The sequence below is a fragment of the Labeo rohita genome, chromosome 1 (assembly GCF_022985175.1).
Source record: "Labeo rohita strain BAU-BD-2019 chromosome 1, IGBB_LRoh.1.0, whole genome shotgun sequence".
NCBI lineage: Eukaryota > Metazoa > Chordata > Actinopteri > Cypriniformes > Cyprinidae > Labeo > Labeo rohita.
The window spans coordinates 22134705-22159187 of NC_066869.1; the positions used below are offsets into that span (position 1 = coordinate 22134705).

General features: G+C 36.1%; 1 protein-coding gene across 2 annotated transcripts in view; it reads right to left on the minus strand.

Moving 5' to 3' along the window:
* Window positions 1-12119, minus strand: part of tacr3a (tachykinin receptor 3a) — a 41786-nt gene extending 29667 nt beyond the window's left edge. For both annotated transcript variants that reach the window (XM_051116963.1, XM_051116955.1), the window contains exons 1-3: window positions 11463-12119; window positions 3153-3341; window positions 1652-1802 (exon numbers count right to left, since the gene is read on the minus strand). In XM_051116963.1, the coding sequence (XP_050972920.1) occupies window positions 1652-1802; window positions 3153-3341; window positions 11463-11830 (708 nt within the window). In that variant the 5' untranslated portion in view covers window positions 11831-12119. The remainder of the gene's footprint in view (window positions 1-1651; window positions 1803-3152; window positions 3342-11462) is intronic.
* Window positions 12120-24483: the final 12364 nt, after the last annotated feature.

Here is a 24483-nt window from a genome sequence, read left to right on the forward strand (position 1 = left end):
ATATAAACTTACAACTCTTAGAAATGTTAGAATTGCAAGATAAAAATTCTTAATACTGACTTTTTTTCTCAGAATTAAGGGATATAAACTCACACATTTCACATTTCTCAGTTTCTCAGCAGCAGAAGTCATCATAGTTGGGTTAACTTAAATAGCAAAAGAAAAACTCTGAGAGTGTTTTTACGACTTTCAAAAAAAGGACAAAAATTGAGAGAGACTGATAACTCCAGGCAGAAGAGAGAACAATGTCAAATGTACCGTCCCTTCCACAGACACTGCATTAGAAACAATCACAGGCTAGTTTTTTTGTAATTTGATGAAAAGGTGATATACTGTAATACACATTAAAGTGTTATCAATGCACAAACATTTTTTTACAAATCAAAATATAAAAAACTTCAGAGGATTTACAATGCCGCTGACCACGTCATTGCAGTCTTGTGAAATGGGTCCATTGCAAGATATAAACTTGCAATTGTGAGTTATAATGTACAGTTCTGGGGGAAGGGGGGTTGGGGGGTCCTGCGTGTTATAAAGTCATATATAGCTATAACCTCGCAATTCTGAGAAAAAATTCCCCACCTGCCTTTTTAATTTTTTATTCAGTGGCAGAAACGGGCTTCCATACTTTGGTTACCAACATTTGTCAAAACATATTTTGTGTTCCACTGAAAAAAAGTCATAACAGTTTGAAAACATGAGGCACAACACGAGTAAATGATAAGAGAACTTTCATTTTCTGAAACTCTTGAAACTTTTACACTTTTACTAATGTCATCAGTTATTCAGCATTTCATGTGATTATTGTAATTAATTCACTTTTTTATTGATTGGCAGCCCTAATTAAAATCAAATAAGTGATCAAGTAAGTGCAACTAAACTCATGCTGGCCTGGTTCATATATTCAGTAAAGTAGAATAGCTGGATTGCAGGCAAAAGAAAAAAACGTTAAAAGATTAAACACTCTGATAAGAATACGCGTTTATATCCGCTAACTGACAACTGCTGAATGTTGAACTTGCTGCTGAGTTTTGCGATTTCATCAAAATCAGTGGGAGTTCTGCATAATGATTGTCAGGTCAGATTTGGCCCGCAGGTTGCCAGCTGCTGTTGTAATCTCCATAGCAGGATCAAATATTAACATTTAATTAGTTTGACAAACACCTAGCCCACTATTCCTTCATCGTGGTTAGCAGTATTTGTGCACAAAAAATCAAAACGAACTAAAAGACGGTCCTGTCTGGGTCTATCACTGTCTGCATCTCTTTATCTCTCCTTTTCTTTCATGGACTTCCTCATGCTCGTGATCTAAATGACCTGTCAGACCATCCAGCCCTTTCCATTTTCTTTAAAGAACTTCCTTCTTTAATATCTTATTGATCCCACTTGTAATGACCCATTAAAAGTGATCGTGCGGGGTGTTTACTCTGATGTTTGTGTGTTCCAGTCGTTCCATCAGTCGAACAACAACATTACTTGACATTCAGAAACCTGGGATTAGTATTTGATGGCCCCTTACATTTCACTGCCCAAACACTGGACCACCTGGTTTGCTTTTATAACAGTTCTCTGTTCTCTTTTACTTTTCCACACTTGTACTTGTGTTTCCACACTTCAATCTAAGAGATCCTCAAGAATGTGAACTGCTTACCTTCCTTTTGGCTCGTAGTTGGCCCTGATAGTTGTCTGATGAGTCTCCAGGAATCTCTCCTCCCCAAAGTGTCAACCCAACAATAGTGTAGGTAATTCCCATGACCACCAGGGGCAGAATGTACACCAGCAAGGCTACTATGATATGATACCTGTAATGAGAGAGAGAGAGAGAGAGAGAGAAGTGTAATGCTTATAATGCTTAGACAAACAGGGAAGTACCTAAAATTACTTATACACTCTGATTCTTGCATTCTTGCCACCTTTTTTAATGAATGTTGCTTGCCAGACTGTATTTAAATCCAAGATATTCTGGAAAAAGCTCAGTGTTGCCCAAAATATCTGACATAGCCAGATCTCGATCAAAGTCAATATTGTGGCACAAATCCTACAGTGTAATTTATTCACAGTTTCAGTCTTGCATAGTTCTGCAATAACTTTAAGAATAATGCAGTCTCAAGCTTGACTCATTAAAAAATCTGCACTTCTATATACTAGTTATGTCCAAAAAAAGGCAAAAAAAGGCAAGAAAAAAAAAAAAAAAAAAAAAAAAAAAAATATATATATATATATCATATTAATTATAACATATGAATAATTGTATAATAATTAACAACAACCATAAATATTATTATTATTATTATTATTATTAACAACTAGTTGTAGTAATATTGTTTTTATTGTCACTACTAATAACAATAGTTGTCTTGGTATTATTCTTGGCATTATTAACAACAACTACAGTAATATTAATTGATAATGATACCAATATTTATAATAATATCTGTTAATGGCTATTGTTGATGTTAATAATTATTATAAATTATTATAAATATTATAATATTATTAATATTGTTATAATTAGTAGTAGTAGTTAATAAAACCACAACAACAATTATTATTATTTATTAACTATTATTATTAATTATTAACAACAACAACAACAGTAATACTAATTAATAATAATACCAATAATTAGCTATTAATGATAATAAAAAAACTTGTTGATGTTAATAATTATTATAAATTATCATAAATATTATTATATTATAAATATTGTTATAATTGGTAGTAGTAGTAGTTAATAGCACCACAGCAACAACAACAACAATTATTACTATAATTTATTATTACTATTATTATTATTATTATTAATTAGTATTACTGTTGTTGTTGTTGTTGTTAATAACAAGAATAATATCAAAACAACTATTGTTATTATTAGTAACAATAACAACAATACTACTACCAGTTGTTGTTGTTAATAATAATAATAATAATAATGCTCGCTGTTGATGATGTTAACAATTATTATAAATTACTATAAATATTATAATTAGTAGTGTTAGTTAAAAAACAACAACAACTATTTTATTATTATTAATAATAATAATAAAACACCATTCATACAACACTGTACCTCAAAGTGACTGATAAAACTGAACAGAGTAAACTGAACGGAAGGGAAGAAAATTGTGCACGCATATTTAAAGAGCTCTCACATGAAAGGGTCCTCTGAAGGTCTCGGCCAGGCAACGTAGCAGAGGGTCCGCTTGGGTAATTTTTTGATGACTGAAAAGAAGCACAGAGGAAAGGCCAAAACCACCGCCAGCACCCAAATACACACAATGATCACCTTAGTGGCTGTGGCTGAGAGTCGTGGTTTCAGGGGATGGATGATGGCCATGTACCTGCACAACACAAACAAATGATTCTGTTCAATCTCACGCCTCAGATATAGCCTGAAACACGGCTTCAAATAACATCAATATGATAAAACATCAAAGACACACCACAGTTGGCCAATTTTCAATTTGCAGGTTTTGTAATGATCTAATAGCTGATTGATAATGGGTCACATCAAAGAAACCATTCATATCGGCTGCTGCTGTAGGTGTGAGCTAAACCTTCCTCTCGAATGCTACACAAAAAATTCAACCTACCTGGAGAATACAACATTTCATAACAGAGCAGTAATAAGAAGACTTGAACTTTCACTTCAATTCTTCATTTTAACTACACGGAAACACTGACCAATCATATGCCATTGATTACTCGTGAACTCTGGACCATAATGTGAGGCTAAGCCTCTTTAGTTAACATATTCAAAACCATTCAAGAGTGATAATAGGCCATTTGCTTTGTTAACGACTCACTCTTGTGAGCAGTGAATGGCTTATTAGACAGCCAATTATACTGTTGGGCAGAGAAGGTTATTTCGGGATATGGACAGCATGGATGTCAAAGCACTTATGTAGGCATCTTGGATAAACAACAGGAAAGACGACAGAAGGGTACATTGTGTATTAGTTATAATAGCAATGAATATAAATCTCAGCATGTATCTAGTAAACATTCACACATGTAGATTAATTAATATACTGCAATTAAAAACGGCTCATTATGTCATGCTGTGATGTGTAAGCTGCCATATTCATACAAGCCAATGCATTTTATGAACACAGTACAATTTGGCATCCCATTAAAAAAACAATCCTGTTATTTAGCAAATACTATTTAGCATAAATAACTAACCTAGCATGAAAAAATTGGCTATATTTGATGTTTAAAACTAGCTTTTCAGGCTAGATTGGTTATTTATTTATTTATGCATTACAAGCCTGAGTAACATCTTAATTTATTGATACATAAATACAGCTATTTTAACATTTCGAGCCCTATTTTGTACTCCGTTCATGTAAAACCAGTCAGCTAAATAACATCACATTGACGTGTAATGCCACTGATGACAAAATGTTTGAACTGAGATTGAACCTAACGGCCTCCACTATTCTTCAAAAATGTTGCACAAAACAGTTTCATTAAAGTTTCATAAACCAACAGAATGAGGTTTTGTTAGCAATGCCATCTCTCTGACAGTAAAATTAAACATTTATCGTACTGAAAATACTGTCTGGGCAAGTGGTGTCAGCACAAATCTCACAGTTTCCTCCAAATGTAGCCGTGCAAGCACATTGACCCACTGCAAATTCCTGCAGACGTCACAACTGCTCTGTACATAAGAGTAGTGACTGCCTACCAGCAAAACAACAGTAACAGCAAATGTGGGTTGTGAAATATGTAGCCTGGAGCCACACGCACTATGTGACATTTTGAGCACAGGAAATAACTGTGAAGAACTCTGGTTCAGACTGAATCTGGTTTCTCTTATATGTTATAATTTCCTTGGTCTTGGTTGCTAACGTATACTGGCTGCAAAAAACACAGTTTTCCATATATTAAGGGGGTTATTTTACACATTTTGTTTTTGGTTTTTTACTCCAAGGTCCAATTAATATTATTAGCAAAGGTTTTGGAGCCAAACTCAGTCATAATATATCTTTCATGACCATATTCCATGTTTCATCCTGCAGTATCAAATATCATTGAAAAGCCTGGATTACACTGTGGCATGTGAAAATAACCCACGCTGAAATGTGCACCATGGACTGCTCATATCAGACTGAAATTATTAGGGACCTTGAAAGAGGATATGGGGGTGGGGGGAATAGTTCAGGCTGAAACAAAAAATCAGGTCATTTTTGCAGCCGAGTTTCAATAAATGCTCTAATCTTTTTATAGTAGTTTGGATTTGCAGTTAATTAATAACTTGAGATTTTATCTCAAAACATCAGTGAAAGTTTGTTTTGCCAATGGTAGGACTTTTTAATTGAATTTACTGTACTTCTGCCTGTACAGTACTTAAAATAAAGGTTTTAAAAAGCCATATTGCGGTGACATCCTCAAAACAAGTTCTGAGAAGCGGTTCTCAGAATAAATCACTATATATCAGAATTGTAATGCAAAATGATTCATATCATCAATTGCCAGATTCAACTTTTAAATGGACAGTTCACCCAAAAATTAACATTCTGTCATTGATTACTTACTTTCATGTCATTCCAAAATTGGAAGATCTTCATTCATCTTTGGAACACAAATTAAGATATTTTTGATGAAATCCAAGAGATTTGTGACCCTGCATAGACAGCAACGCAACTGAAACATTCAAGGCCCAGAAAGGTAGTAATGAAATCGATAAGATAGACCATGTGACATCACTGGTTGCGTTTTGGAACTCTAGTGAACGCACATTGAAGATTAACACGGCAGAGAATAAATTGTTGAATAAAGTCATTATTTTTGTTTTCTTTGTACACAAAAAGTATTCTCATAGCTTCATACATTTACAGTTGAACCACTGATGTCACATGGACTATTTTAACAATGTCCTTACTTCCTTTCTGGGTCTTCAACATGGTAGTTGTGTTGCTGTCTAGCAGAGTCAGAAAGCTGTTGGTGTGTAATTTATAACTAGGGCTTCCCTCAGCTAAAACAATTTCCTGGTAAAAAAAAAAAAAAAAGCTTGCCACAGTGCACCGGCAGATATAATAATTATGAACGTGTCAGGGAAAAACAGCAAAGAGACTGCATTTCTATTTGAATTGGTTTGTTAAAAAGTAGAGACTCACTCTCTATAGATATATTTTTCATGGCCGTTCTTGTCTAATTCTTGTCTAATTTACATCCCTGCTCCTGCATCAATACAATGGAGGTCGGACTGTTACAGCTGATGTAAGGCGGGTCTGAGGTAAGATGCTCATATCAATCAACTATGGCGGGAGCGGCCTCTGTCTGTGTGACGCCACACACTCAGGCATCTGAGAATGGCTCTATGTGAAAAAGGGGATATTAATTAAAAACCACTGCATGGATTTTTATCATTATAGGGTAGATTTGTACATACACTGCCAACACACATTAATGTTCAAACAACATGTAAAAGTGAACTTTGCATCCGATGACCCCTTTAAGAGCCTCCATCTGTCATGCAGTAAGCATTCTACTATTCAGCTTTCACACTCCACACAGACACTTGAATAACGCACATTTTTCTAGGTAAACATTAGATTAAGTGGCCATGTAAAGTTGCTATTACATACATATTTCAGAAGATAAGATAAGAGGTCGATGAATGAGCGTATGGATGTCCTGCTCGATGTACTATATTGCCACATAGATCAGTTATTAATGATCTGTCCGTCACAAACTGCATAACTTCGCCACTTCCTGTGGATTTTTTTTTCTGGAACTAATTTTGGTCGACCAAGCCTCTTCTCGCTGACTAACTGTTTTTTGTGACATTTAGAGGGCAGCCTTATTTATAACGTAATTTTAATTTTTGGGTGAACTTTAAGCTTTTTGTGGAAAAAAGAGAAAAACATTCTATGTTATATAACAGCATGTTATGTTGATTTTAGAGTGATCTCCATTCACATTAATGAGCATTATAACTGATTAACCTGACATTTAACCAGAAGTCATAGTTTAGCTCAACCTGTGACAGAAACCCAAGCTTCAGGCCATGAGCTTCAGGTATCAGTCTAAAACATAATCAAAAGCTATGCTGCTTCCATCATTTTCACTAAAGTGACAACTCACTTTCTGACATGAGCTTCACTGACAGGACACAGAAAAAGTCATGTATAGATTTTGACATTAGAGTGATGTCTGTCAGATACGGCTACTGTATCTAGCTCTAGCACTCGTTGTTCAGCATTGCATAACTCTGAAAGTTCATCTTTCACTAACTGCAGAATGTGTACTGCTCATGATGTATGGACCATAGATAGCATCAAAAATAATTTACCCAAATATACTGACATTTGCACACTGTGCTGAACTAATCGTCCATATCTGGGAAGGTTACTGGGATGAAGTTCAAAAGTCCCATTTAATACGCATTATTTTCACATTACTTAGTTTGCGAGATTAAAGTCTGAGATGCCTAATCAGCAGGGTGCTGAGAGGAAAAGGATGATTAAAATGGCTCAGCATGACATCTGAAAGAAAGGAGAGGGTGGCAATCTTCTAAAAAAAAAAAAGGTACACAAAAAGAAAAGAAAAAAAAAAAACAAATACTTTTCTTAAGCAAGGATGCATTAAATTGACAGCAAAGACATTTATAATGGTACAAATAAACTATTTTGAATAAATTCTGGTGGATAAACTTTGAAGAAAATGACCCTGGTCAAAAAATTAAGCAGTAAAAAGCAGATTTCACCTTTCATAGTAATAAGAAGCACAACCATTATTACAAAACTGGCATTAGAATGATTTCTGAAGGATCATGTGACAGTAAAGACCGTAGTGATGGCTTCCTTTGCCATCAAATGAATAAATAACATTTTAAATTATATACAAACAGGCTGTTTTAAATTGTAATAATTTTTCACAATATTACTGTTTTGCTCTGCATTCGATTAAATAATAAAGCCTTAAAAAGCATTAGAGTCTTTCAGTGTTGTTTAAAAATCCTTTTTAACCATCCTTTTCCAAATCTATCACTGTACTCGAAAGTACAAGAACTAAAATGTCCATCTTTGTACCTTATTTAACTCTACATTGTACATTTTAGAACTTCAAATGTACATATTAGAACCTAAAATGTTCATATTAGCACCTTTTCAAAAGGTATACCACTGCAGTTTTGTACATTTTTCTGATAGTGTAAGCATACTGTGCTTCCTAAAGCGGGAATAAAAAAAACTTGTAAGTTTGAGTTGACTCATAACTCAAAAGTTTTAAAGCAGTGCTTGTGGTAAAATAACTTGACTCCGACAGCACTGAGACTATTCAGCATTCAGTACTTTGTCAAGCAATCAATCAATTGCATTCACATTAGTTTGGATTGTTCTTTTAAAACAATACTCAAATAACTGCATCTGATTGTAGGTAAGAACAGATCAAGATCAATGAGCGCTAGCCATAGAAGCACTAACTCTCAGATAGTTCCAAATGCAAATTATTTGTATCGTTCTCTGTGCCCTTAATTTACAATTGCGCATCCATTTCACTACCCAATGCGTTTAGGGCAAATACATTTTATGGTGTACAATAAAAAAGTGTCAAAACTTGAAAAATGATCAGTGTAATAGACTTTAAAAATAGAAGCATGACTATGGAGCTTAAAGTAGAAGTCCACTTCCAGAACAAAAAATTTACAGATAATATACTCACCCCCTTGTCATCCAAGATGTTCATGTCTTTCTTTCTTCAGCCGTAAAGAAATTATGTTTTTTGGGGGAGACATTTAAGGATTTTTCTCCATGTAATGGACTGATATGGTGCCCTGATTTTGAACTTCTAAAAGGCAGTTTAAATACGGCTTCAAACGATCCCAAATTTAGTTGTAAACGATTCAGCCAAGGAAGAAGGGTCTAATCTAGCAAAACGATCAGTTATTTTCAGTAAAAAAAAATACAATTTAAATACTTTTTAATCTCAAATGCTTGTCTTGCCTTTCTGTCCCTGAACTCTGTGTATTCTGGTTCAAGATATGGTATGTCGAAAAACTCCAAACGTATTTTCTCCCTCAACTTCAAAAATCATTGCACTGCACTGCAGAAGTAAAGTGAAAGTGAACATGCAAAGAAGATCAAACACCCTTAACAAAAAAGGTAAAACAGCGATATAGGATGATTTTGAAGTTGAGGGAGAACATGAGATGGGTGTTTTTCGACATACCTGTCATGAACTGGAAAAATTATGAGCGTTTGACATTAAAAAGTATATAAATTGTATTATTTTTATGAAGATAACCGATCGTTTCACTAGATAAGACCCTTCTTCCTCAGTGGGCATCATTTACAACCGCATTTGGGATCCGCATTTAAACTGCATTTTGGAAGTTCAAACTCAGGGCACCATAGATGTCCATTATAAGGAAAGAAAATGGCTCTTGCAAGCACTTATTAGTACTTAGGCGTCATGTGATCTCAACATGGCAGCCCCCATGAGCGACCCAGTCTAAGTAAAATTAAACTAGACATTTTCAAAAGTAGTAATCATCAATATTTTTAGTGTGTCAACTGCTTGCCAACCTTCCATTTTAAAGAATACCACTGATTTATCATCAAAACTGATTCAGTTTTAAGCTCTTCAATTCAGGCTATGAAATATACAATAAATTATACTTACGATGCTTATGGTTTCAATTGCACTGTGTGATTTCTATGAATAGAATGAATGTGCATCTGCACCTGCAAAGATGCCCCCTGAAGGTGCTGTAAATAAGTTATCAGAGCTCACCGACCCACAATCATTGCACAGCCATTCACTTCAAGCCAAGCATTCTGCTATGAGTAAGAACGACTGCCTGAGGCACTTTTGCCTGTTAAGAAAAATGACAGACACATGGAGCACAACAAACAAACTAAATGCATACAAATAACACATAAATAGAGGCTTAAATCAATCTTAACCCAATCTGTAAAATTTGTACAAATCCATATCACAATACAGATTTGAAATACACATAGAACTCTTTAGAACAGGGGTGGGGAACGCTGATCCTCAAGGGCAGGTGTCCCTGCAGAGTTTAGCTCAGACCCTAATCAAACACACCTGAACAAGCTAATCAAGGTCTTCAGGATACAGGTTGGTATTTTTTTAGGGTAGGAGCTAAACTCTTCAGGGGAACCTGCTCTCCAGGATCAAGGCTTCCCCACCTCTGCTTTAGAACAAACAAAAGTAGGAAAAAGGGGAAAGCATAACAATTGGAATTGCAGGGGAATCATTTAATTAATTAGAAAAACAATTATTGCAACACTATACTGTATGTGACTTCCCTATAAACCAACAATGGTAGAAAATATTAATAAAACGACATTCCATAAAATTAATGTTGCAATAAATATAAAAAACACTTAATATCTCTTCTATAAAATATATTAGATTTCAATTATTATTTATCTAATGTATTTATTATACATTATTGTTATAGCTATTGTTACTGTAATCATCATCATAATTTCTATAAATATATATATATATATATATATATATATATATATATAATACAAATAAAGTGCAAAAATACTTTTATATTTATTCATTATTTATTCTTTATTAATTGAATTTATTTAATTGATGGTTACACTACATTTCAGAGTTACATTTGTGAACTGTTTTATGTTTTATGAAACTATTTTCCATATTTATTCATTATTATTATTATTATTATTGTTGTTGTTGTTGTTGTTATTTTAAACTTGAAAGCATAACAACTGGCTTAAAAAAATCATTTAATTTGGGAATGGTGTCAGAACTAACCAGTTATTGCATCACTACATGTGACATGCCTATAAACCAACAATTGTGGAAAATATAAAATTATATGCCATAAAAGTAATGTTGCAATAAAAATAAACTAAATATCTCTTCTATGTAGTGTTTTTACATTTATGAATTAAAAATTATATTATTTTTCATTATATAATGTACTTATCATACATTCTTCTTCTTCTTTTTCTTCTTATTTTTATAAAATATGTTTGGGCATTTATTTATTAATATCTGAAGAACTGTCAGTGTGAATTAATCAACATGGGAGCCATTTTGTCGTCATGTGACAAAAACAAAAACAGAGGAACTTTAATTTGATTATTCAAAAATGAATAAATGAAAAATATTTATATTTACATTTTTAATCGATGGTTACACTACATTTTAGAGTCAATTTTGTGAACTTTTTTAATAAAACTATTTTCTACATTTGGCTTTGCAATGGAATCATTTAATTAACTAAATATACATTCAATAATTCGTTCGTTTATATGAAACCGGTTTGGAAAAAAAAGATTGCATTTCTAAATACAACAACAAAAAAGTTTAGGCCCATTGCGATGATGTTGCGTTGTTCAGTTTATCTGATCCTGCACTTCAAACACTGAATTAATGAAAGCGTGCACTGAACACGACATCCATCTAGTTCTCACAGTGATTTAATGTTATTTACACATGTACTCTACCTGTCGACTGCTATTGCGCTCATGGAGTAAATGCTGGCAAACACGGAGGTGACGGGAAAAAAGTTGTGAAATTTACAGTAGGCTTCTCCAAAATACCAGTCACCGTGTGTGGCATAAACAAAATTAATCAAAGTGTTGAAGGCGGCCATCGACGCGTCTGAAAACGCCAGGTTGAGCAGAAAGTAATTGGTGACGGTTCGCATCCGCTTGTGAGCCAGAATGATCCACATGACGATCAGATTCCCGAACACCGCGATCGCCAGAATGGAGCTGTACGCCACAGACCAGAGCGCGACGCGCCACGGCGGCTGCACGAACTGGTTTGTAAAGTTCCCCGTTAGGTTAGATCCGTTCTGTGGCGGTGCCATGGCGAAATATCCAGAAATCTTCTGATATAAAATATCTCAGGCGGACTGGAGACCGCGCGCGATGCACACTGTTCCAAACGCGCGCAAGAGACTCTGGTGCTCAAGCGGAAAACGGCAACATGTCACTTAAAAATGGTCGATCTAGTGGGAATCTATGCAAAATGGACCGACTGAAGAATTCTGTAGTCTTCTCAATCGATAAGTAAATCGCTTCTAAGTTCTTAAACGCGCCTGATTGTCTCTTGACTCCTGTTGAACGCAGCCACGAGCGCAACACACTCTGTAGTCAGATGCAGTGCCATGCACAATGTGACAACTGGTCTAACTAGTGCCACTGGGAGAGAAAGTGATCGATTGATTCACGGTGTAGAGTTAAAGTACAGACAAGGACAAATTGGACGGAATCCTGAATCGAATCAATGGGTAAAATACATTTACGAAACAGGTCAATGCGCAGTAGTTCAGGAGAAAAAAAAAAAAAAAAAAAAAAAACAAGGGCAGGGGCTGTTGTGCCCAAAAGCAATGTTATAGTATTAAGTTACATATAATCACATAAGGATCATGGAACATTGCATGAAATGTTGTTTCCTCAACAAAAAGACAGTAAGATGGCTCCCGTGTTTCTTGGTGCACATCATGGATAAATTGCATGAGACAAATGCAACAATTAACCACATCACGCTATTGGCATATTGCTCGCTCATGGTGCGAGACAATCATTTTCATACTTCTCAAGAACTAACACTAAATTTATATTATGTACACATTATATCAGACTAGACAGTTTAAACAAACCCATTGGTTAAGCTGTCAGTCACCATCTTTGTGGCAGCCATATTATAAATTAGTTTTATTTCCTAAACCCTGAGTTGAATGAAATTCAGTATGCAATTTTATGTGCACATATTGTAACCTTGGGAGAAATGCAAAATACAGCTGGTGCGATGAGAAATTGATGCACATTTGATGGTTATCATAAGAATATTTGAGGAGTGTAATAAATGCAGTGCACCTTCTCTCAGCACATAGCAGTGCAGGAATGTAACCTGTTATATAATGGCAAACCTCAATAGCATCACAGCTTAAAATGCAAGCAAAACATTTTTCTTGTAATGTAGACCAGTCTCTCTTAAATAAGATTGAGTGGAGCTGTTTTACTTAGCAGATGTTTAAGCTAATGATCCAATCTGGAGGAGATACACATTAATTATCCATAAGATTCCCACTAACCATCACCTGCATTCATTTAATCAGTGCAGTAGCTTATTATGCGGTTTTACAGTCAAATGAACAGTGTTTTAGCATAACACACGCCTTAGACAATATTTAATCAGCACTTAATTCCATGACACTGGAAGTAAATGATTAGTTCACTTCCAGAATAAAAATGTACTGATAATTTACTCAGCCCTATGTCATCCAAGATGTTCATGTCTTTTTTTCTTCAGTCAAAAAGACATTAAGTTTATGATTAAAACATTCCAGGATTTTCCCCATATAGTGGACTTCGGTTGTGGGGGATCAATCAAACTGCTGTTTCAATGGAGCTTCAAAGAGCAATACATGATCCCAGCCAAATAATAAGGGTCTTATCTAATAAAATGATTGGTCACTTTCTTAACAAAAAATAAAAACAAACATATCTATACTTTTTAACCATGAATGCTCACCCTGCACTAGCTCTGCGATGCATGTCTTCAAGCATTACGTAATCGCTTTGAAAAAGTCACACACAGTTAGTTCTTCGCCTGTGTACTTTTGTTCAAAAAGGACAAAAAAAATCTGCACATTCTCTGCACATTCGCTTTGTAAACACCGGGTACGTACTTCCGGCCGAGCTAGTGCAAGATGAGCATTTGTGGTTAAAAAGTATATACTTTTTATTTTTTTTAGAAAATGACCAATCGTTTTGTTAGATAAAAGTCTTATTCCTTGGCTGGGACTAGAGCCCTTTGAAGCATTGAAACCGCAGTTTGGACCTTGAATCCACTGGCAATTTTTTTTTATTAATTTCTTTTCCACTGAAGAAAGAAAGACATGAACATCTTGGATGACATAGCAGTGAGTAAATTATCAAGAAATGTTTATTTTGGAAGTGAACTAATGTTTTAAATCGTAAAGAATTAAAGCATAACCTATAACCTACCTTACCACTAGTGTACATCTGCTACAGCTTTCACAATGTGTACACAATGTGTATTTCTTTGTGTGTGTTCCACTGATAAAATAAAAGCATGATTTTGAACAACATGAGGGTCGTTATTAATCAATTTATAAATTACAGAATTTTCATTTTGGGTGAACTTCCTGTAAGCTGAGCCTATTTGCGTCAATACAAACAGAATTTTATTGCTAATAATCCATGTCTCTTAACCAAAGATTAATTTGGCTGTTGAGAATCAAATGTCAAAGGCTGACATTAAACAGAACGACTACTGTGTTTTTAAATATTTGGGGCCAAGGGACCTTTTTTCGCATTGTAAATGTATGATGTTTTGCCTTCTCTAAATAAGCATTCATCGTTTGATGAATACTGTACATGATCTGATTCAGAAAAGTTACATTATGAGTTATTCGTGGTTTCAGGAAAAGATATAAATGATGCAACTCATGCTGAAATACCACAGCTTTTTCCTCCACTCGCTCTGAAAGCATGATAAATGAGATGTACAAATTAAATTGACTGTTTGTTTATATCTGCGTTGTACATATTTCATCTAGACAACCAAACAACAAAAATTCAGTAAATGATCCTGATAAGAGCTTGCTTAAATTCACGGCTCAGATGTTTTTCCACATCATAAACACCACTGACAGAGCAACATGCTTATCACATTCTACCAAATGTTGCGCTTGGTGGTTTATTAGATCTCATTCCGCTTGAGGTGATACCGAAAAAACAAGCTGCGCTGTTCTGGAAAACCATTGATAGATACATGGAGTGCAAGGTCAGAGTTTACTCTCCAAGCCTTAATAAAAGATAAGGAGAACCCACCAGAGTATAAATTCCAGCAGAAGCTTCAAAAATGACACCTCAAATGTCATTCTTTCACTGTCAGTGCATATGAGAGGATGAGCATGATTAAACAAATATGCAAGCATTTCTGTTCCGTAATAAAGCCTTGGGGTTTGTCATAGCATGAAAGAACACTTAGAAAGCTCTTAGAAATATTCATTCACTAATATATGGAAACTGTTGATAGCAGATTGTCTGTGAAAAAGATGGACAGCGAACTGCTAAGTTCCTCGGGTGCAAAGTGATAGACAAACTGCCCAGGAAAATGAGCAAGAAATGTCTTTATGTGAAAGATATTGAACAGAAAACTCACACGGAGAAAAAGGCAAGGGAGTAGATGGATCAGTTCTGCCTCCAGAATGGTGATTAAACGTACAAGAAAGTAATGGAGGAATTATACAAGTGCATTTCTTTTCCTGAACTTACAATGAAGTGAATTATTTAATCACCCAAGGGGGCTGGTAGAACACATGAAGGAAAGTGACTGGGAGGACTGAGTCACAAATGTCTGGAGAAAAGTATTATAATTTTTTTTTTTTTTCGACATTTCTGACGGTGTGATGAAGTGCAAAGTTGGTCTTATATATCTTTGTCTTATATATCTTATCTTTATGCATCCGGTTGACTCCCTTGGCGCCCAATTGTTTCCATCCAACACAATTGTTGAATGTTAAAATGCAGAACGTGCACATGGAGCATAGACATCAGTCAGTCAAATCTTAAAAATTGATGATGAAGGTTGCAAGTCATGAACTGCGGAGAGACCTCAGCATCGATCCACATCACATAATGTCTTCAGTGTCCTAATGAAGGCAGAGATGTATAGGAAAAATGAGCTGCTGTATGGTGAGTCAGCGCAAAGGTTTACTCCAAAAGTCTCGCCTTCTTTCAATTATCACATCAACATTCGTAAAAGCTGGGAGGAAATAAACAGCTAGCCTCATGGGCTTCACCTGCCACCATTTCTGACATAGCCTCGGGTCACTCAGAGCCATAGCCAATATACACAAACAATCCCATGAGCTTCTTCTGCCAAAGTGTGGAGAGAAAACAACTCTACATTAGTATCAAAATGAAAACAAAGCACAGCCTAAAATTGATTTGTCAAATGTGCACAATTTGTTGGACGTGCAACCAAAGGGAACACAATTTATGCTATTATGAAGGTAGTTTTCAGCTTGAAAAATCAGTATTTCTTGTTTACTTGAAAATGGGATGAGTGAATGTAATTGTTGCACATCCAAACTCCTTCGGCGATGAAGAAAATAGGTTTGACTAAACCTTTCAGAAATCGATGGAAAAGTGATTGCTAGACTGAGACGGTGCATTACTGTAAGAAGCGATTGTAAGAAATTTCAATTCATAAATGTGAAGTGTAAAAAGTGTCTGTGTTTAAAAAAACTGACATTTCTTAAAAGTAAGCAACTTGAAAGTAAGAGAATCTGAGTCATATACACATTTCCTATCTTCCATTGTTCATTTTATATTTCAAATATCCCTTACAGTGTAGTCAATCCCTTACAATGACCCGTCAGTTTCAGCTAATGAGGTGTTCAATATGGTCCCTGCAGCCTTACACAGCATATTCTGCAGCCACGGGTCTAAAACAAGTGTATTATTAATGAGGCATTCATGAATGTCCAACATAAGCCTATTAATCGAATTGTGACTTAAGTCATAGCCTTGAATACATACTACACATGTACTGTAGTAGCAAGTGAACAAATCAAGGATTTCTGTGCCTAAAGACAGAGTTTGAATAGCATTACAATACCAGCCTTGGATTCCTGACATGGGAATAAGTTGACTGGTCAGACACTTGGGTTTGACACTGTAACTCGAGTTGGGTAGCTTGTTATGCTTTCCTATCAATCATGTTTGACTGACAAAGACAGACAGTACTGTCTTTTCCCTGAAATATATTCCAAATAAATAAACACATAATAATTATAATTCTGCTAAATTGTAATTTGGTACACCACTGTTTAGAATAAATTATCTTATCACAGGCTTTGTCACATGACCTTAGCTTTAATCCCCTTAAAGTGTTTTTTACAAAGATGAAAATGTCTTAACATCCCAAGATTTTTTTCTCGGAACCCAGTGAGCTGTTGTCATGTGAATAAACACCTGCTACAACATGCCATTCAAATCTGTCAAACCCCATATGATGCACCTGCCTTTATATTCCCCTACTTTTCCCATGATGACATCTAACCCATCAGGGTTTTTTTTTTTCATGCTGACATGTAAATATGCTGCTAGGATAATCACATATTTCCTTTTCCTTTTAGCATTTAGAATTGTAATATTTTACTGATCCAAAAAAAGAAATAAAATTTAAAATATCAGGAAAAGTATATGTAGCTGCAAGCAGTGATTACAGCTATAGTGTTTAACCCATTTAAGCATGTAAGGAAAAAGACATTACATATTATTTAGCAAGACTGTACCTACTTAAATCAATGATTAAAAAAGCATTTTGGCCAATCCAGGTAATTTACCATAGAAATTCAGTGTTTTTGAGCCTTTTTCACTGTTATAGCACCAGCTGTGGTCTGATCTCCTTAAAACTTTGCATGCTTGTTTAGAATCAACTGTCTCATGTGCTCACCAGGTTTTTCTTTAGGCTTCATAAGATTTGGACAGGCCCCTTTTCTAAATGACCCCGTTATAGCTACCCAAAGGGTAAATCTTTTTAACAATTATTGACCTAGAGAGTCCATTGAATTGTACTGCAGTGTTTTTTTTTTTTTTTTTTTCCAGACTGAGGAAAAAAAACTAGGACTAGTTCGCAAAAGTAGGTTTTTGACAACTTCTTAATCATTTAACAAATGACAGCAGAGGTTCTTGAGTCAAAGTTGTCTGGAATGAGGAGTTCTATCATATGATACGAATATTGCACATATGTGCTAAAAACCGTGCAATGTACAATCATTTACGCCCTTGAAAAATCTCTCAGATCTTGGGCTGTAAGTCAAACAGGCCCACTGAGTTTTGTTCTGATTGGCATCCATTAACCTTGTCTGACAGGTGCTCAAAACTTGTCGGCCAATGGCGGCCAAGTTTTTTAAGATACGCAAATGTCCTCATAGACACTTGTGGCACTTTGGACCAAGACCGTGCACACCAACATTCATGTTGAAAGGACACATGCTTGTGCAATTATAGCCATTTTTATATTTCTCCCCCCTTTCAACCACCAAGTGGCCAAGCTCTGCGCTTTTTTCCCTGTGAACTCAGATTAAACTCTTGCATAAGTGTTCTGTCACAGATATCTCATTCCATTGAGAAGTTACAGGCATTTTACCAAAACTCCCTATTTCGAACGTTTTGGCGTCTCTTTGCGACGGTGATTCAAAAGTTCAATGTTTTTTAATAACTGTTGAGATTCACTCTCCAGAGAAACTTTCTGCACTGGTTTGGCTTTGATCGGGTGAAAAACCTAGAACTAGTTCACTAGAACTAGGTTTTTCAAAAATGTGGAATACACAAAAATTTCGCCATGCTCACGATCAAATCTGAGACATGTGTTTTGTATGCTGTGAGCCAAGGATTCCAAAGACAAAAGACACTTGAGCCTGCAACTGATGGTTTAGGAGTTACAAGCAATTTCGTACTGTTTTTCGCTGTAGCATCCCAGTCAGGCCGATTGGGGCGAGCCTTGGTCACCTTGTAGGTGGGGGTGAGTACTACCATCCCTCCAAGTTTCAAATCTCTACGACTTACGGTTTGGTCTGCATGATCAGTTTTACGTGGAAATTGCTGATCCGTGACCATTCTAACAATTACAATAGGGTTTCAGCGCTACGCGCTTGAACCCCTAAAAACAAATAGGTCACACTCAATTCCAATACTTCCATCCATGACTTAAGTCTTGTTCAGACTGTCAATCCTAATCCTAATAAACATGAAAAAGCTATACAAACCACTGATGTCAGTGTTCAGACTGAAAGGATTTTCGAACTACATATGAATGTAGCTTGAAGCGGATTTCAAGTGAAATTTTTTTTTGCTGTTCACACATGCTAAACATGATCAGATTCCAATTAGATATGCACAAAAATCAGATTCGGACTGACAGTCAGAATAAGGCTTTAAACTGCCTGAACATTTTGGAGAATCAAGACCTTGGTGGTGTAACTGAATGAACCACTGACAGCCTTTACAGCTCCTAAAAGGGTTGCAACTAGAAGGGATACAGCTATGGCCGGAAGTAACACAAAATCTCGCCATAAAATAACAATAAATTAAATTCGCTCCCTATCAGACTGTGTTTTAATGCAAATACAATAAGTGACTGTTATTCAGTGTGACAAAAATGGGTAAACTAGCAGAGATTAAAATCCTTGTTGTAGCACAGTTTCTTTTCTTCTGTTGAGGATCCATTGGGCCAAATAAGCATAAGTGGCATTTGAGAAACCCTGAATGTTATCTTTTCATTTTGACAGTGGTGAAGGAAGCAAAAATGGTACATTCACATAAGCAATCAAGCTGTTCCTCTGTCCAAGACTATAGCTGAACAAAAGTCACTAGATACGGGGGCACAGATGGAGTCAACCCACAAAAGGTTGTTTCATTTTCCTCCAAACAAATCTGTCTGAATGGGCTCCATGCTGTTGTCTATGATTTATGCAAGATCACACAGGTTCATGTGTTTTAAAGGAAGCACATTTCTTGTTTTGTCAGCTTAACTGGTAAAAAGCAAGTCAAAGAATAATTTAAAAGGAAATAGGAAAGAATTGCTCTTGTCTTGTCAAATCCTGTCTCTTGTTTGGATCGCAAGATTTAATACTGTCCAAAGTAACAAAGGCAGTCTCTTTATCTTATGTATGCCATCCTGTAACAAAGGAAATGATGCGCATCAGACAGGGCTGAGCGATTTTATTTGAAACCAACTGCCACATTTTCCTCCACAGTAGAATTATAAGCCTGCAAAAAATAAACCTTGTCCATCACTATGCTTTTAAAAAAGCTTTTTAAGCCAAGTCCCATTCCAGCTGAAATGCTTTTATAACCGTTTTACAAATTACCAAAGAAAGTGATGACTAAGATACATATTCCCAGCCATAGAGAAAGTACCAACACTGAGGTGCTTCCCATTACTGTAAGTGCTACACTGTAACTGTGCTTCTCTCTCTCTCCGTCTTCCTCATCCTTCATTTCCATCGACCTAAAGGCACAAAGGCCTCAGCAGAACACATTGCCAGAACTTCATACACATCTTCTCAGAAACGCTCATCTAAATGCAAGTGACATTGGCATCGCTGAGATTTCATGGTTGTCACTCAACGCTTATGAGGGAAGATTCCTCACACAAAGAACTGCAGAAGCCACCAAAGTAGCAAAATCAGGATGCAGTCATTAATTGCTGTGCAGATGTTTGAGTGCACTTTCTGTTTATTAAATTCAGAAACCTTGAGCTTCTCTGCTACTAATGCATTGATGAGCAATCACAAAATGTTCCACATCACCTGCATGTTCCAGAAACCCAGTTGGGGGTCAATGCTTCATTTGCATTGAATACTAAAAATGTCTCATACGCTTTTCAATGTCAAATGTTCCTCAGCTTCCCTTTATGTTCAGATCTAAATCCTTGAAGAGACTCATTGGTCTGGCAAGGTCTTGGCATTCTGACCGATGAAGGTTACGTCACAGACTCTGGGAAAAGGCACGAGGAATGACAGTGATGCAAATGTCACTGAGTCCTGATAAGAAAGTAAGAGGGCTGATGCTTAATTTAGCATACCGTGATAATAGCAGTGCTGGAGTTCTACAGCTCTGCTGTTGAATAGACTAATTAAAATTACATCATGGGTTTTCTTATCATGCTTATGGAACTGGCACATGCTTGAGCATCGAGGGAGATTCACAATTGCAGGCAATTATGAAAATTAAGATGAGATCACACAGCACAGTGGGCTGTTTATTAAGAGAAATCTGCGTAAAAGAGCTTAGGTGGTGCACAAAAGCATCAGACAAACAGCTTTTCGATTTCAATTACACAACTTTTAAATGTGGAAGAAATTAAACAAGATCTAAGACAATGGAACAGAATTACATCAAATCCCATGTCTGCACATCATGGTAAGTGATCTTTTCCTCTCAGATTGTCTGTAGGTTGTGATTTAAATCACTGGCTTTAAAATCGACATATATTCAGGGTAAAAACCTATTTGATGTAAATGCAAGTAATCACTTGTGATCAAGTGGAGGAAAGTTTCTGACAGGAAAGGTCAATTTATGGATAATGGTGCAAAATTACTTTTCCACCACACTTGTATTAGTTGTAAGTGGTGAATTCAGCTATCACAATCACAGTTTTGATAAAAGGTGTAGAAATTCAAGTACTGCCATGCCGTCATATACAAACAATGGCTGTGCAATGACCTGTAATGCAGACTTTCAAGTGCTACAAGAGCCTATAGGAGATGTAGGCAATTGCTTAGACTTCCCAGGGGAGCTCCTAGCGCTCATTCAAACCATACAGATCACAACTTGGAAGTGAGGACATTTAACACTCCATCTACTCTGGAAGCGAAAACTAAATCTGTCATATAATAAATCAACAATCAGTTTAGATTGGCCACAATTTGATGTGCCACTCACCTCCGGAGTATGGAGAATACACTTGAGTTTGGGTCTAAATACATAATTCAACATCTAGCATGCAAACCGCAATAAGATAAAGGCATTAAAGAGAACAGCAATGTAAAAGCTGTAAACCGTTAAAGAATAAATAGTAACACTGCAATCTGCATTTATTCATCCCTCTATCAGCATGCAAAATATCATTATTTACACATTCCACTCGGTGCTTGAAAATGTTCATACGCAACAAAAACAAAAACATGAAAATATTCGTCTGAGCTATTTAAAGCATGCTTTGTCTTCGCAGTGCTTGCTGTTTAATATTTAAAGCACTTTTGCATTTCAGAAACAGTGCTTGTCAAGGGATACGATTTGCATATTTTTCAAGAACAATATGTGGAACAGGGGCGATTCTAAGATTTTCATTTTACGGGGGCTCAGCCCCCAATGAGGATATAATAACAAAAATTAAATATGAAGAGTTCAGATGCAAAACCAGCTAAAAGCCATCTCGGTCAAAATGAGATAATAATACTGAGTCAATGCTCCTGATACATAGTGTACGTCCATCAAATACTTTTATTTCAAACTCACTAAATTCCAGCCTCAGCCCAATCAGAAGTACCAGTAATTACATAGAAACCTATACAAAGTAGCTAGAAAGAAATGCTAATTTTAAAGAAATACGTCAGAAATATATATAACAAAAATGTTTGACTAATAGGGGTGGTATACTATACTTATTGCAATATTACACAGATAGGTATAACGTTTGATTACTGAATAAGCCAAATACAAGTCTTTCTGATCTCACAAATACACCTGTTTACTGTACAAATACAAAATTTTACTGTTTGCATATAGTACAAGCCTCTTTCCTGAGCTGAAGTATGCAAAACTTCACATGCACTAGAAACTATCGAAAGTCAAATTTTCAAATGAAATGGGACATGATCGTTTTATAAAGTATGCGTTTATGTGCTTCATTTTTGCTGGAGGAAACAGCTGTGGTGTGATGAGGGGTGAACACAGCGAAAACGTAGATAGGGAACCGATTGCTCCCCCACATTATATTTTATATACTGTATTTAAACTGCACAGATGCAGATATTATAACAATCTATCGATAAACACAGACCTTGTACCCCTAAAAATGGCTTAGCGATGCAAAGAAGTTAGTTCACCCAAAAATAAAAATTCTGTTATTAATTATTCACCCTCATGTCCAGACCTTTGTTCATCTTCAGAACACAAATTAAGATATTTTTGATGAAATCTGAGAGCTTTCTGACCCTGCATAGACAGCAATGCAACTACCACGTTCAAGGCCCAGAAAGGTAGTAAGGACATCATTAAAATAGTCCATGTGGCATCAGTGGTTCAACCGTAATTTTATGAAGCTACAAGCATACTTTTTGTGCACAAAGAAAACAAAAATAACAGCTTTTCTGGGCCTTGCCTTGACGGAACATGGTAGTTGCGTTGCTGTCTATGCAGAGTCAGAAAGCTCTCAGATTTCATCAAAAATATCTTAATATGTGTTCTAAAGATGAACGAAGGTCTTACAGGTTTGGAATGACATGAGTGTCAGTAATTAATGACAGAACTTTCATTTTTGGTGGGCCAGTTTACTAACAGCGCCAGCGCAAACCGTCTTTTGGTGTTAAAATTGTACTGTCAGATTTTACTAAAGACGTGCAGTGATGAATTAGCAAAATTTATGAGAGTAGAGTATTCAAATGTATCACGCACCGCGTTTTTACTAACATTTGCACTTGTCAAATTACTGGCATTTGCACCATTATTTAACACCCAAGAAAAGCATGCCTTAAACTATTTTGTGCCTGAATTGTCTGCAATTACTGTTGCTAGGAAAATGCCAGAAGAACACATTATCCAAACATTTCCTTTGCCAAGCCATGTTTTATTTGTTCAGGAAATAAAAGATGACTTGGAACCCTCAACTAGGAGTCACGCAATATCAGGTCTATCAAAACTTATAGCAAACCTTCATTTTTTGGCCTCCGGTTCTTTTCAACATAATGTGGCTTCTTTATTTGTGCTGCGCTTGGTATATTGCGTTGGTCAATATGTAAATGAGATGTTGCGACATTGTTCTTTAATTTGCACATTGTTAGTAAATCACCCGCAGAAATATCCCCTCTCATCTGTGCTGTTTTGTAATTGCGCTCTTGCGCTGATTTGCCCTGTTTAGTAAAACTGGCCCTTAATTTCTTTGTGAAATGTACAAGTACTTTTTGAGTAAAAACTGAGTATATACAGTGTTATTGTAATTTTAGCTTCCTTTCAAAAAGAAAAGAGACCACTCCTCATGTTGCAGTGGTTTTGTGTATGTTTTTATGTTGTGACATTTTTATACCGGCAGACCTATTTTAATGACCTCACCCAGTTCTCCAGGAACCCTCAGGCTGGCCCTGAGAGCTGCTGTCACAGGATGTCATTTTCCCAATAGGTCACCTTTCTTGCCTGCTAGAACTGCTCCAGTCAAGTGCAAATGCTATTATCGTGAAGTAAATTGTTTAGGAGAAACAATAGCACAGCGGCTAACTGGTCAGTTACACACACTAATAGAAAGGGACAGGTAAGTGCTGAAGCATTCTAAGAAACGAATGGGAAACAACAGGAAGTACCAGGAAGAGCCAGCTTGTAGAACCAAAATGCAGGTGCCTACATGCTGTGGTGTATTTTTCTGCCACCAGACTCCAAAACACCCTGGTGTGAACTGCCCGAGTGACTTCCATTTACTGCTCAGATCAGAGCGTTTGATGACAATACTCTGCGAGACACAGTGTTCCCTACTGATAGACCCTTGTTGCGCCACCATTTCTTTTGTATAAGAGATTTTGCACAGCAAGTTAAATTGGCTCATCCAATCAGATTTTTAGAAAAAGCCGTCTGTGCTCTCATTGATACGGTGGGCTTCTGAGTGTCCCTGCGATGAGGGGCCAAATGGGACAATCAAATTGCTTGACTGACCACTTGTTCATGTTTGATGTGAGGTAAAATGAGCCTCAACAGTGCAGAT